At 42.6% G+C, this 14,366-nt stretch overlaps 1 protein-coding gene across 1 annotated transcript; it reads left to right on the top strand.

The window, feature by feature from the left end:
- The first annotated feature begins 275 nt into the window (after window positions 1-275).
- On the top strand, window positions 276-13,990 carry LOC133606968 (ankyrin repeat and SOCS box protein 13-like). Its single transcript, XM_061961471.2, has 6 exons — window positions 276-343; window positions 2,294-2,481; window positions 8,500-8,656; window positions 8,731-8,865; window positions 13,274-13,465; window positions 13,523-13,990. The coding sequence occupies exons 1-6, from the start codon at window positions 301-303 to the stop codon at window positions 13,651-13,653; spliced, it is 846 nt and encodes a 281-aa protein (XP_061817455.2). The 5' UTR covers window positions 276-300; the 3' UTR covers window positions 13,654-13,990.
- The last annotated feature ends 376 nt before the right edge of the window (window positions 13,991-14,366 follow it).

Genomic DNA, 14,366 nt, shown 5'->3' with positions numbered 1-14,366 from the left:
AACATGTGTCCTTTATCATAGCTACACGTATGACCAAAAAAAGCGGGTGGTATTCAGTGAGGTAAGATGAATGAAATGCGCTGACAGTTCATTGCTCCTGCCAAATGAATTGCACTGAGTGGAGCAGATCACCACTCCAAGATGGCGGCCCTGCGTCTCGTCAGCGCCAGTAGGCAGTAGCGCTCTATGCTGTGTACCCTTACAACATGTCTATGGTGACACCCGCAATTACGTCACAACTCCCACAATGCACCGCGACACCCCACTCCACTCCAATTACCTTGACTGCAGCAGGACAAGATGGCGGTGACACCCGCAAGAAGATCTTCTTTGTACGATTTAGGTACTTTTTACCTCAACTTCACCTTTTTGGCAACTATTGTTTGTACGCCAACAACACACACAGCATCTTTACTACTTGTCACTCACTACCTTTTAGAATAATTATACTATTACTCACTACCTTTTATATTAATTATACTACTACTTGTCACTCACTACCTTTTATAATAATTATACTACTACTTGCTACTCACTACCTTTTAGAATATTTATACTACTACTTGTCACTCACTACCTTTTATATTAATTATACTATTACTCACTACCTTTTATAATATTTATACTACTACTTGTCACTCACTACCTTTTATGATAATTATACTACTACTTGTCACTCACTACCTTTTATAATAATTATACTATTACTCACTACCTTTTATAATAATTATACTACTACCTGTCACTCACTACCTTTTATAATAATTATACTATTACTCACTACCTTTTATAATAATTATACTACTACCTGTCACTCACTACCTTTTATAATAATTATACTATTACTCACTACCTTTTATAATAATTATACTACTACCTGTCACTCACTACCTTTTATAATAATTATACTACTACTTGTCACTCACTACCTTTTATAATAATTATACTATTACTCACTACCTTTTATAATAATTATACTACTACCTGTCACTCACTACCTTTTATAATAATTATACTACTACCTGTCACTCACTACCTTTTATAATAATTATACTACTACCTGTCACTCACTACCTTTTATAATAATTATACTATTACTCACTACCTTTTATAATAATTATACTACTACCTGTCACTCACTACCTTTTATAATAATTATACTACTACTTGTCACTCACTACCTTTTATAATAATTATACTATTACTCACTACCTTTTATAATAATTATACTACTACCTGTCACTCACTACCTTTTATAATAATTATACTACTACCTGTCACTCACTACCTTTTATAATAATTATACTACTACCTGTCACTCACTACCTTTTATAATAATTACACTACTACTTGTCACTCACTACCTTTTATAATAATTATACTATTACTCACTACATTTTATAATGATTATACTACTACTTGCTACTCACTACCTTTTATGAAAATTATACTACTACTTGCTACTCACTACGTTTTATAATAATTATACTACTACTTGCTACCCTAACCCTAACCCTCTACTGTGATCAGGCGTGTAATAATAGTACTACTGTGTCCAAGCATGTACTAATAGTACTACTGTGTCCAGGTGTGTAATAATAGTATTACTGTGTCCAGGTGTGTAATGTTACTACTGTGTCCAGGCGTGTAATAATGTGTCCAGGCGTGTAATACTAGGACTACTGTGTGCAGGCATGTAATAGTACTATTGTGTACAGGTGTGTAATAGTACTACTGTGTCCAGGTGTGTAATAATAGTATTACTGTGTCCAGGTGTGTAATGTTACTACTGTGTCCAGGCGTGTAATAATGTGTCCAGGCGTGTAATACTAGGACTACTGTGTGCAGGCATGTAATAGTACTATTGTGTACAGGTGTGTAATAGTACTACTGTGTCCAGGTGTGTAATAATAGGACTACTGTGTCCAGGTGTGTAATAGTACTACTGTGTCCAGGTGTGTAATAGTACTACTGTGTCCAGGTGTGTAATAGTACTACTGTGTCCAGGCGTGTAATAGTGCTACTGTGTCCAGGTGTGTAATAGTACTACTGTGTCCAGGCGTGTAATAGTACTACTGTGTCCAGGCGTGTAATAGTGCTACTGTGTCCAGGTGTGTAATAGTACTACTGTGTCCAGGCGTGTAATAGTACTACTGTGTCCAGGCGTGTAATAGTACTACTGTGTCCAGGTGTGTAATAGTACTACTGTGTCCAGGCGTGTAATAGTACTACTGTGTCCAGGTGTGTAATAGTACTACTGTGTCCAGGCGTGTAATAGTGCTACTGTGTCCAGGTGTGTGGGCGGACAGGACGGCCCTCCATGAAGCTGCATCTCAGGGCAGAACTCTGCAGGTGAGACAACTGATCCAGAGTCAGGCGTCAGTCAACATGGTGACGGTGGACAACATCACTCCGCTGCACGAAGCCTGCTCACAAGCTCGTGTGCCTTGTGCACGAGTGCTGCTGGAAGCCGGAGCACAGGTTGGAAACACACATTGTAGTTCACACTTGATTGTTATGTTGTGACAAATGTGTGTGTGGGAGAAAGGACAGCCAAGACCACAGTTCCCTTTCCAGGGCGTGTTCGAGATTGTGGACCAGCACCATCCACACATCATGTAAGGGTTAGTCCATGTGGACCAGCACCATCCACACATCATGTAAGGGTTAGTCCATGTGGACCAGCACCATCCACACATCATGTAAGGGTTAGTCCATGTGGACCAGCACCATCCACACATCATGTAAGGGTTAGTCCATGTGGACCAGCACCATCCACACATCATGTAAGGGTTAGTCCATGTGGACCAGCACCATCCACACATCATGTAAGGGTTAGTCCATGTGGACCAGCACCATCCACACATCATGTAAGGGTTAGTCCATGTGGACCAGCACCATCCACAAATCATGTAAGGGTTAGTCCATGTGGACCAGCACCATCTACACATCATGTAAGGGTTTGTCCATGTGGACCAGCACCATCCACACATCATGTAAGGGTTAGTCCATGTGGACCAGCACCATCCACACATCATGTAAGGGTTAGTCCATGTGGACCAGCACCATCCACACATCATGTAAGGGTTAGTCCATGTGGACCAGCACCATCCACACATCATGTAAGGGTTAGTCCATGTGGACCAGCACCATCCACACATCATGTAAGGGTTAGTCCATGTGGACCAGCACCATCCACACATCATGTAAGGGTTAGTCCATGTGGACCAGCACCATCCACACATCATGTAAGGGTTAGTCCATGTGGACCAGCACCATCCACACATCATGTAAGGGTTAGTCCATGTGGACCAGCACCATCTACACATCATGTAAGGGTTAGTCCATGTGGACCAGCACCATCCACACATCATGTAAGGGTTTGTCCATGTGGACCAGCACCATCCACACATCATGTAAGGGTTAGTCCATGTGGACCAGCACCATCTACACATCATGTAAGGGTTAGTCCATGTGGACCAGCACCATCCACACATCATGTAAGGGTTAGTCCAGACTTTAAACTGTTGGACTCAATCACATCTCTGATTGTCATTCTGGTAGGAGGAGAAGAAACGCCTTCTTACATTTTCTACTTAATGAGAATGGAGCTCATTGACCAACTCTGAGAATAGAGCTCATTGACCAACTCTGAGAATAGAGCTCATTGACCAACTCTGAGGATGGAGCTCATTGACCAACTCTGAGAATAGAGCTCAGTGACCAACTCTGAGAATAGAGCTCATTGACCAACTCTGAGGATGGAGCTCATTGACCAACTCTGAGAATAGAGCTCATTGACCAACTCTGAGGATGGAGCTCATTGACCAACTCTGAGAATAGAGCTCAGTGACCAACTCTGAGAATAGAGCTCATTGACCAACTCTGAGGATGGAGCTCATTGACCAACTCTGAGAATAGAGCTCATTGACCAACTCTGAGAATAGAGCTCATTGACCAACTCTGAGAATAGAGCTCATTGACCAACTCTGAGGATGGAGCTCAGTGACCAACTCTGAGAATAGAGCTCATTGACCAACTCTGAGAATAGAGCTCATTGACCAACTCTGAGAATAGAGCTCATTGACCAACTCTGAGAATAGAGCTCATTGACCAACTCTGAGAATAGAGCTCATTGACCAACTCTGAGAATAGAGCTCATTGACCAACTCTGAGAATAGAGCTCATTGACCAACTCTGAGAATAGAGCTCATTGACCAACTCTGAGAATAGAGCTCATTGACCAACTCTGAGGATGGAGCTCATTGACCAACTCTGAGAATAGAGCTCATTGACCAACTCTGAGAATAGAGCTCATTGACCAACTCTGAGGATGGAGCTCATTGACCAACTCTGAGAATGGAGCTCATTGACCAACTCTGAGAATGGAGCTCATTAACCAACTCTGAGAATGGAGCTCATTGACCAACTCTGAGGATGGAGCTCATTGACCAACTCTGAGAATGGAGCTCAGTGACCAACTCTGAGAATAGAGCTCATTGACCAACTCTGAGGATGGAGCTCATTGACCAACTCTGAGAATGGAGCTCAGTGACCAACTCTGAGAATAGAGCTCATTGACCAACTCTGAGGATGGAGCTCATTGACCAACTCTGAGGATGGAGCTCATTGACCAACTCTGAGGATGGAGCTCATTGACCAACTCTGAGAATAGAGCTCATTGACCAACTCTGTGGGAATAGAGCTCATTGACCAACTCTGAGAATAGAGCTCATTGAGGATGGAGCTCATTGACCAACTCTGAGGATGGAGCTCATTGACCAACTCTGAGGATGGAGCTCATTGACCAACTCTGAGGATGGAGCTCATTGACCAACTCTGAGAATAGAGCTCATTGACCAACTCTGAGAATAGAGCTCATTGAGGATAGAGCTCATTGACCAACTCTGAGGATGGAGCTCATTGACCAACTCTGAGAATGGAGCTCAGTGACCAACTCTGAGAATAGAGCTCATTGACCAACTCTGAGGATGGAGCTCATTGACCAACTCTGAGAATGGAGCTCAGTGACCAACTCTGAGAATAGAGCTCATTGACCAACTCTGAGGATGGAGCTCATTGACCAACTCTGAGGATGGAGCTCATTGACCAACTCTGAGGATGGAGCTCATTGACCAACTCTGAGAATAGAGCTCATTGACCAACTCTGTGGGAATAGAGCTCATTGACCAACTCTGAGAATAGAGCTCATTGAGGATGGAGCTCATTGACCAACTCTGAGGATGGAGCTCATTGACCAACTCTGAGGATGGAGCTCATTGACCAACTCTGAGGATGGAGCTCATTGACCAACTCTGAGAATAGAGCTCATTGACCAACTCTGAGAATAGAGCTCATTGAGGATAGAGCTCATTGACCAACTCTGAGGCAGATGTTTGATGTAAAAGTTGATGTCACTGTCCTCTCTTGAAACATTCCTATTGTTCAAAGTGTTTATAAAGGTCTCATTCATCAGGTCATTCATGTTGTCATTCATCAGGTCATTCATGCTGTCATTCATGTTGTCATTCATGTTGTCATTCATCAGGTCATTCATGTTGTCATTCATGCTGTCATTCATGCTGTCTTTCATGTTGTCATTCATCAGGTCATTCATGTTGTCATTCATGCTGTCATTCATGCTGTCATTCATGTTGTCATTCATGTTGTCATTCATCAGGTCATTCATGTTGTCATTCATGTTGTCATTCATCAGGTCATTCATGTTGTCATTCATCAGGTCATTCATGCTGTCTTTCATGTTGTCATTCATCAGGTCATTCATGTTGTCATTCATGTTGTCATTCATGTTGTCATTCATGCTGTCATTCATGCTGTCATTCATGTTGTCATTCATGTTGTCATTCATCAGGTCATTCATGTTGTCATTCATGCTGTCTTTCATGTTGTCATTCATCAGGTCATTCATGTTGTCATACCTAGAGTTAGGGTTAGGGTTAGAGTTAGGGTTAGAGCAGGGGTGGGCAATACATTTTTACCAGGGGCCGCATGGACAACCTGAGCACTGCTGGAGGGCCACATCCACAATATTTCAATTCAATTTTGCTCAATATTATTTTGATATACCGTAAGATTAGTAATAATAATAATAATAATAATAATAATAATAATACTTTCATTGAACCTAACTTAACTTTATACCAAAAGCAGATTGCTTTTGATGGTTTTATTTGTAACACTGTCTTACACAACACTTCCTGATGTATAATACAATGCAACAATGTTCATTTCAACTTTATCCTGCATCCTCTTTAAAAGTCCAACATTTTTCCCCGTCAGCCATCAGTTGTCACACCTGCCAGCTCGTCCCATTTCAGTCCTAACATGTCCAAACACGCATTTACCTCTGTGAACAAGTCATTACCTGTGGTTGTCCCTTTTAATTGACTGCATGGCTGCCAGCTACTCCGTGATTTGAAAGTCTGCAGTTATCCCACGTAAGAAGATGAGCAGCTGGGCGGTGTCACGTACATCGCAGCTCTCATCCAAAGCCAGCGAAAAACAGTCAAAGTCGGCCGTTCTGTTCTTCAGCTGAAGCTCCAAATATCTGGACATATCAGCGCAACAGAGTCCAATAAGAACTCCTTAATAAACTCTCCGTCAGAAAACACCTTACTTTTTATGGCGATTTTGTGAGAAATGACGAAACTTGTCCTGACGGCTGCATCTCTGGGGGTGTGAAATTTGGCAAAAAGGTCCTTGTTGGGTTTGCAGTTTTCCCATCAACGCATCAGCCTCCCTTGCACGCGCTTCATCAGACAGACTCCGCTATTTTTCCTGGTGCTTTGTGGTGTCGTGGCCATTCAAATGATATTCTTTAAACACAGCAACATGTGTAGCACACATTAAGCACACGGCTTTACCTTTACTTTCTGCAAAGAAATACTTGGCAGCAATGTTCCCTCTAATTGTTCATGTGTGTGAGCCAACACAAGAACTCCCTCTAGTTGTTCATGTGTGTGAGCCAACACAAGAACTCCCTCTAATTGTTCATGTGTGTGAGCAAACACAAGAACTCCCTCTAGTTGTTCATGTGTGTGAGCCAACACAAGAACTCCCTCTAGTTGTTCATGTGTGTGAGCCAACACAAGAACTCCCTCTAATTGTTCATGTGTGTGAGCAAACACAAGAACTCCCTCTAGTTGTTCATGTGTGTGAGCCAACACAAGAACTCCCTCTAGTTGTTCATGTGTGTGAACAAACACAAGAACTCCCTCTAGTTGTTCATGTGTGTGAGCCAACACAAGAACTCCCTCTAGCTGTTCATGTGTGTGAACAAACACAAGAACTCCCTCTAGTTGTTCATGTGTGTGAGCCAACACAAACAGTCTCTGAGCATTGAGTGGAGCACATGTGAGCAACATCACACGTGGCAATACCAGCAGCACACCTGTCTCAAACTAATAACACTCAAATGAGAGGAGTCATTTTCATCAGATTATTTTGTAATATTAGTGATTTGACCCACTTTTTGTGTGACCATAAACGCAGCAGCGGCTTAGTGCTTTGCGTGTTGGTGACAGATGACAAGTTGCTTTGTACGGCAGAAAATGACTAGTTTTTCCAGATAGAAGTTTTTTACTCATGTTTTTGTTGTGGTTATGGCCCAATATAAACAGTTTTGCTTAATAAAGTGATGGATATAATAATTCCTGTCCTCGAAGCATCTCGATGGACGTTACAATAATTGAACGGTGTTCAATGAAGGGTGTTGACGAACACCGTTAGGGCCGCTTGTTGTCACTGTCACTCAGAGTTGCATTGCAAAATTATACACAATAAATGTCTTTATTTTGTTTAGAATTGAGATGGGATTTGATTTGGTGCGCAGCATATATTTGCTGTGTGCAGAGGACGCTTGAGCAGTGCACAATTGAGCAGGCGCGCACCTTAGAGGGAACGTTGCTTGGCAGTCCATGTCTTGTTGAAAACACGCCATTCCTCATCAACTTTTCTCTTTTTAGCATCTCGGGAGTAGCCGTGCATCACTTGTGGCTGTGCACCTTCACTCACAGGTGACACACGGACATACGTCCATAAATAACACGTTTCAAAATAAAAGCAGCACAGTTGTATTGTGCGCACGACATAGATGTTTTTTAAACTTTATTTTGTAATTTGTGATTGCCGCTGTTCACATTCACTCACAATCACACACGGCCACACGGAAGTAATACAAATAACGCTTTTCAAAACAAAAGCAGCACCGTTGTATTTCACACTCGACATAGACACTTCTTTAAATTTATTTTGTAATTTATGATTGGCCTCACGCGGGCCGGACAGGGACGCACAAAGGGCCGGATGTGGCCCGCGGGCCGCAGAAGGCCCAGGTCTGGGTTAGAGGTTAGGGTTGGTGTTGGGGTTTGGGTTAGGGTTAGGGTTAGGGTTAGGGTTAGGTTAGCACAGCGTTGTGTAACGCCTGCAGGTCTGGCAGTGTGTTGTGTTGCATCAAGTCTAGTGTGTGTTGTGTTGCAGGTGGACGTGCGTAACATCCATGGTAGCACAGCGTTGTGTAACGCCTGCAGGTCTGGCAGTGTGGAGTGTGTCCAGCTGCTCCTGCAGTACGGAGCCAAGGTCAACCCCTCCCTCACTTCCTTGACCGCCTCCCCTCTGCACGAGGCCTGCATTCACGGCACGACAACACGCACACACAACACACACAACACACAACACACAGTGTGTCTGCTATGGTAAACACCCCCCCAGGTAAGGAGGAGATAGTCCACCTGATGATCGTCAGCGGGGCTCACCTGGAGGCCTACGACGTGCACCTGGGACCACCTCTGCATGTGGCCTGTGCTCAAGGACACCTGAAGTGTGCCAGACTTCTTCTGCTGGCAGGTCAGACTACACAACTACACAACTACACAACGACACAATCAAATACATGACAACATGTTTAATACAACACTTGTTGTGTAGAAATAATGACAACACAATCAACTACATGCCCCTAATCACAAGTGTCTCAAAGGGCTGCACAAGCCACAACCACACCCTGGGCTCAGATCCCACGTCAGGGCAAGGAAAAACTCAACCCAATGGGATGACAATGAGAAACCTTGGAGGAGACCACAGATGTGGGACGATAGTGTGAGAGTCCAGTCCATAGTGGATCTAACATAATAGTGAGAGAGTCCAGTCCATAGTGGATCTAACATAATAGTGTGAGAGTCCAGTCCATAGTGGATCTAACATAATAGTGAGAGTCCAGTCCATAGTGGATCTAACATAATAGTGTGAGAGTCCAGTCCATAGTGGATCTAACATAATAGTGTGAGAGTCCAGTCCATAGTGGATCTAACATAATAGTGAGAGAGACCAGTCCATAGTGGATCTAACATAATAGTGAGAGTCCAGTCCATAGTGGATCTAACATAATAGTGAGAGTCCAGTCCATAGTGGATCTAACATAATAGCGTGAGTCCAGTCCATAGTGGATCTAACATAATAGTGTGAGAGTCCAGTCCATAGTGGATCTAACATAATAGTGTGAGAGTCCAGTCCATAGTGGATCTAACATAATAGTGAGAGTCCAGTCCATAGTGAATCTAACATAATAGTGAGAGAGTCCAGTCCATAGTGGATCTAACATAATAGTGTGAGAGTCCAGTCCATAGTGGATCTAACATACCGGTAATAGTGAGAGTCCAGTCCATAGTGGATTGCTTGGATGGCAACATATGTTGCTCCAAAACCTGTATGTACCTTTCAGCATTAATGGTGCCTTCACAGATGTGTAAGTTACCCATGCCTTGGCCACTAATACACCCCCATACCATCACACATGCTGCCTTTTACACTTTCACCCGAGAACAGTCCGGATGGTTCTTTTCCTCTTTGGTCCGAAGGACATGACGTCCACAGTTTCCAACAACAATTTGAAATGTGCACTCGTCAGACCACAGAACACTTTTCCACTTTGTATCAGTCCATCTTAGATGAGCTCAGGCCCAGCGAAGCGTCAATTTTCTTATTAAAGAAATTCATAAAGTCATCTGCCGAGTGGGTGGAGCTACTGGGAGGCGTCCCTTGTTGGGTTAGCGATGCTACTGTACTGAACAATTATTTAAGATGGTTTTTATTGAGGCAGGTGAGATTTGAGTAGTATTTAGCTTTAGCTAAGATAAGCATGCGTTTATAAGTTATTAAACTATCACTCCATGCTTGATGGAAAACCTCAAGTTTAGTCGCACGCCATTTGTGTTCCAGCTTTCTACATCATGGGTGTCAAACTCTGGCCCGCGGGCCAAATTTGGCCCGCGGGCCAAATTTGGCCCGCCATGTAATTTCACTTGGCCCGTGAGGTGATATCAAATTAACACTAGAGCTGGCCCGCCGATTATATACAGCGGCGGTGGCGCGGTACACCGCTAATTGTCATACTTGCCAAACCTCCTGGGAGACTCCCAAATTTCAGTGCCCCTCCCGAGAATTGTAACGTCCCCTTTTCGTCCAGTCCAACGAGCACTGACTCAGTTACATAATATGTGCGGCTTTGGCATGCACACAGAAGTGAATGCAAGCATACTTGGTCAACAGCCATACAGGTCACAGTGAGGGTGCCAGTATAAAAACGTTTAACATTGTTAGAAATATACGCCACACTGTGAATCCACACCAAACAAGAATGACAAACACATTTTGGGAGAACATCCGCACAGTAACACAACATAAACACTCAGGACAAATACCCAGAACCCTTTGCAGCACTAACTCTTCCGGGACGCTACAATGTACACCCCCGCTACCACCAAACCCCGCCCCACACACACACACACACATACACACACCTTGTAGTGTCAGGTTCCAGGTGTTGTGCCGAATAATGCACCCCCGGCGTAGAATGCACCCACTGATGGGAGTGTTATATCAACTAAAGCCCAAACTTAAAGTTTCCACGTGTAAGATTGAATCTATTTGAAAAAAATATTTAATAAGAAGCCAAAAGTGCAAAAACAATAATGTTTGTGTTGGAGGAGTTGTGAATGAATGAAATAGGAAATCCGTGCTGCAGTCGCTGCTGGGCCACAACATTAGGTGCACCTGCAGACTGCAGCACGGATTTCATATTTCATTCATTTGGTGGTAGCGGGGGTGTATTTTGTAGGGTCCCGGAAGAGTTAGTGCTGCAAAGGCTTCTGGGTGTTTGTTCTGTTGGGTTTATGTTGTGTTACTGTGCGGATGTTCTCTCAAAATGTGTTTGTCATTCTTGTTTGGTGTGGATTCACAGTGTGGCGTATATTTCTAGCAATGTTAAAGTTGCTTGTACGGCCACTCTCAGTGTAACCTGTATCGCTGTTGATGAAGTATGTGTTGCATTCACGTGAGTGTGCGTACAGGAGCCGCTCATATCTTGTGACTGGGTCAGCACGTTGTTAGAAGGGATGAAAAGTGGACGTGACGTCAGCTCGTAAAGGACGTTAAAAGCAGTGCCTGTAAGGCACGCCCCCAAGACTGTGGACTACGACATATAATGACTGATGAACACTTTGGTTAGATAATGAAGGTTGCCTCAGCTCAAAGCCTGAGCCCCGACATTAATGAACTAGCATCCAAGAAAAGATGGCAGGTATCTGTCTTGGGCACATGAGATTAGATCAGTGTGTTGCAAACTGAGCGGTTTAAAGTCCTGAATGGTTGATTTATTCATTGTTATTTTATTTTCAAATGTATTAGCCTGTGGAAAAAGTTAATGTTGATATTTACCTCAAAAAGGCTGCAAATAGAAAAGAGGCAATCAATTTGTATCTAAATTGTATTTGATATGCCATTGATATGTTTTAATTATTATTATTTGAAACTGGATTTTGCATGTCACTATAAAGTTATATAAGCCTTGCTTGTTCAATATTTAATGTAAAACTTGTTTGGGTCCCTATTAAAAATAGATCAATCACGGATGATGTCAACTTCATGCACTGATAAATCATGGATGATGTCAACTTCATGCACTGATAAATCATGGACGATGTCAACTTCATGTATTGATAAATCATGGATGATGTCAACCTCATGCACTGATAAATCATGGATGATGTCAACTTCATGCACTGATAAATCACGGATGATGTCAACTTCATGCACTGATAAATCATGGATGATGTCAACTTCATGCACTGATAAATCACGGATGATGTCAACTTCATGCACTGATAAATCATGGATGATGTCAACTTCATGCACTGATAAATCACGGATGATGTCAACTTCATGCACTGATAAATCACGGATGATGTCAACTTCATGCACTGATAAATCATGGATGATGTCAACTTCATGCACTGATAAATCACGGATGATGTCAACTTCATGCACTGATAAATCACGGATGATGTCAACTTCATGCACTGATAAATCACGGATGATGTCAACTTCATGCACTGATAAATCACGGATGATGTCAACTTCATGCACTGATAAATCACGGATGATGTCAACTTCATGCACTGATAAATCACGGATGATGTCAACTTCATGCACTGATAAATCATGGATGATGTCAACTTCATGCACTGATAAATCACGGATGATGTCAACTTCATGCACTGATAAATCACGGATGATGTCAACTTCATGCACTGATAAATCATGGATGATGTCAACTTCATGCACTGATAAATCATGGATGATGTCAACTTCATGCACTGATAAATCACGGATGATGTCAACTTCATGCACTGATAAATCACGGATGATGTCAACTTCATGCACTGATAAATCACGGATGATGTCAACTTCATGCACTGATAAATCACGGATGATGTCAACTTCATGCACTGATAAATCACGGATGATGTCAACTTCATGCACTGATAAATCATGGATGATGTCAACTTCATGCACTGATAAATCATGGATGATGTCAACTTCATGCACTGATAAATCACGGATGATGTCAACTTCATGCACTGATAAATCACGGATGATGTCAACTTCATGCACTGATAAATCATGGATGATGTCAACTTCATGCACTGATAAATCATGGATGATGTCAACTTCATGCACTGATAAATCACGGATGATGTCAACTTCATGCACTGATAAATCACGGATGATGTCAACTTCATGCACTGATAAATCATGGATGATGTCAACTTCATGCACTGATAAATCATGGATGATGTCAACCTCATGCACTGATAAATCACGGATGATGTCAACTTCATGCACTGATAAATCCTGACTAATGTCAATCATGGATGATGTCAATCATGGATGATGTCAATCATGGATGATGTTGCAGGAGCCCAAGTGAACTCCAAGAAGTTCCACCAGACCGCCCTGCACCATGCTGCTGGACTGCACATGCCAGACCTGGTCCAGCTGCTGCTGGACTTCGGAGCAGACGTGCAGGCCACTGACCAGCAGGGCAAGAAGGCGCTGGACTTGAGCACACCTGGCTCTCCCTCGCACACCTGCCTCAGACTGCATGAAGGTGTGCGGCACGTTGCCGCTTCTTTTGCAGGTAACCCTCTGACTTGTGTCTCTGCAGGTAACCCTCTGAGCCTTCAGCACCTGTGCAGAATCTGTGTGAGGAGGGTTCTTGGTACCAGGGCTTCCAAGGTCATAAGTCAGCTGGATGCCCCCCCCATCATTCAAAGTTACCTGCAGTTCTCTCTGTAGACACAAAGTAGGTCTGAAGCAGGCTGTAATACACTTTTCCACCACTAGTGGCAGTCATGACAATGTCAAATAAGCAGAAGAAGACTGCAGCCAAAGCAATAGAGAAGCGTTTGAAGCGCAAAAATTCTGACTAAAGTGGTGAGGCTATATTTTAATTTGCATTTGAATTTTATTGACAGTTTAATCAAGAAACATATATATAATTAATGTTGTTTATTTATTGTAGCACAACATCCTTGTATGTCAATTATTTGATGTCAGTTGTTTATGAGTGCCTTGATTAGTGGTTCTTGTTCTAATCACTAATCTAATCTATGTACTAAATAAAGAATCCTTTTTGTCAACACTCATTTGACAAACTATGACAATTGCAAAGTCATTATTAGGGACAGCAATGTCCCTTTGGGACAGAGGACCCTATTGTATTTGGTGCGTTTTATTATTATTATTATTCCGCCGCCTCTTTGAGCTCTAATTTGACTCCCTTAACATGCTTCAAAACTCACCATATTTGACACAGATATCAGGACTGGCAAAAATTGCCATCTAATAAAAAAACAAAAAACCCAAAACTCAAAATTGCGCTCTAGCGCCCCCTAGGAAAAAACCCAAACAAAACTGCTTGTAACTTCCGGTAGGAATGTCGTAGAGACATGAAACAAAAACCTCTATGTAGACCTAGATTTCATACATTGAAATATTTCAGGAAAAAT

Source organism: Nerophis lumbriciformis, linkage group LG05 (assembly GCF_033978685.3).
Source record: "Nerophis lumbriciformis linkage group LG05, RoL_Nlum_v2.1, whole genome shotgun sequence".
Taxonomy (NCBI): domain Eukaryota; kingdom Metazoa; phylum Chordata; class Actinopteri; order Syngnathiformes; family Syngnathidae; genus Nerophis; species Nerophis lumbriciformis.
This window is presented reverse-complemented; position numbering and strand designations above follow the sequence as displayed.

Coding starts and splice junctions, on each gene's coding strand:
- LOC133606968 (XM_061961471.2), top strand. CDS start 301: ATGGCGGTGACACCCGCAAGAAGATCTTCTTTGTACGATTTAG. Junction 2,482..8,499: donor TGCTGGAAGCCGGAGCACAG/GTTGGAAACACA, acceptor GTTGTGTTGCAG/GTGGACGTGCGTAACATCCA. Junction 8,866..13,273: donor CAGACTTCTTCTGCTGGCAG/GTCAGACTACAC, acceptor ATGATGTTGCAG/GAGCCCAAGTGAACTCCAAG.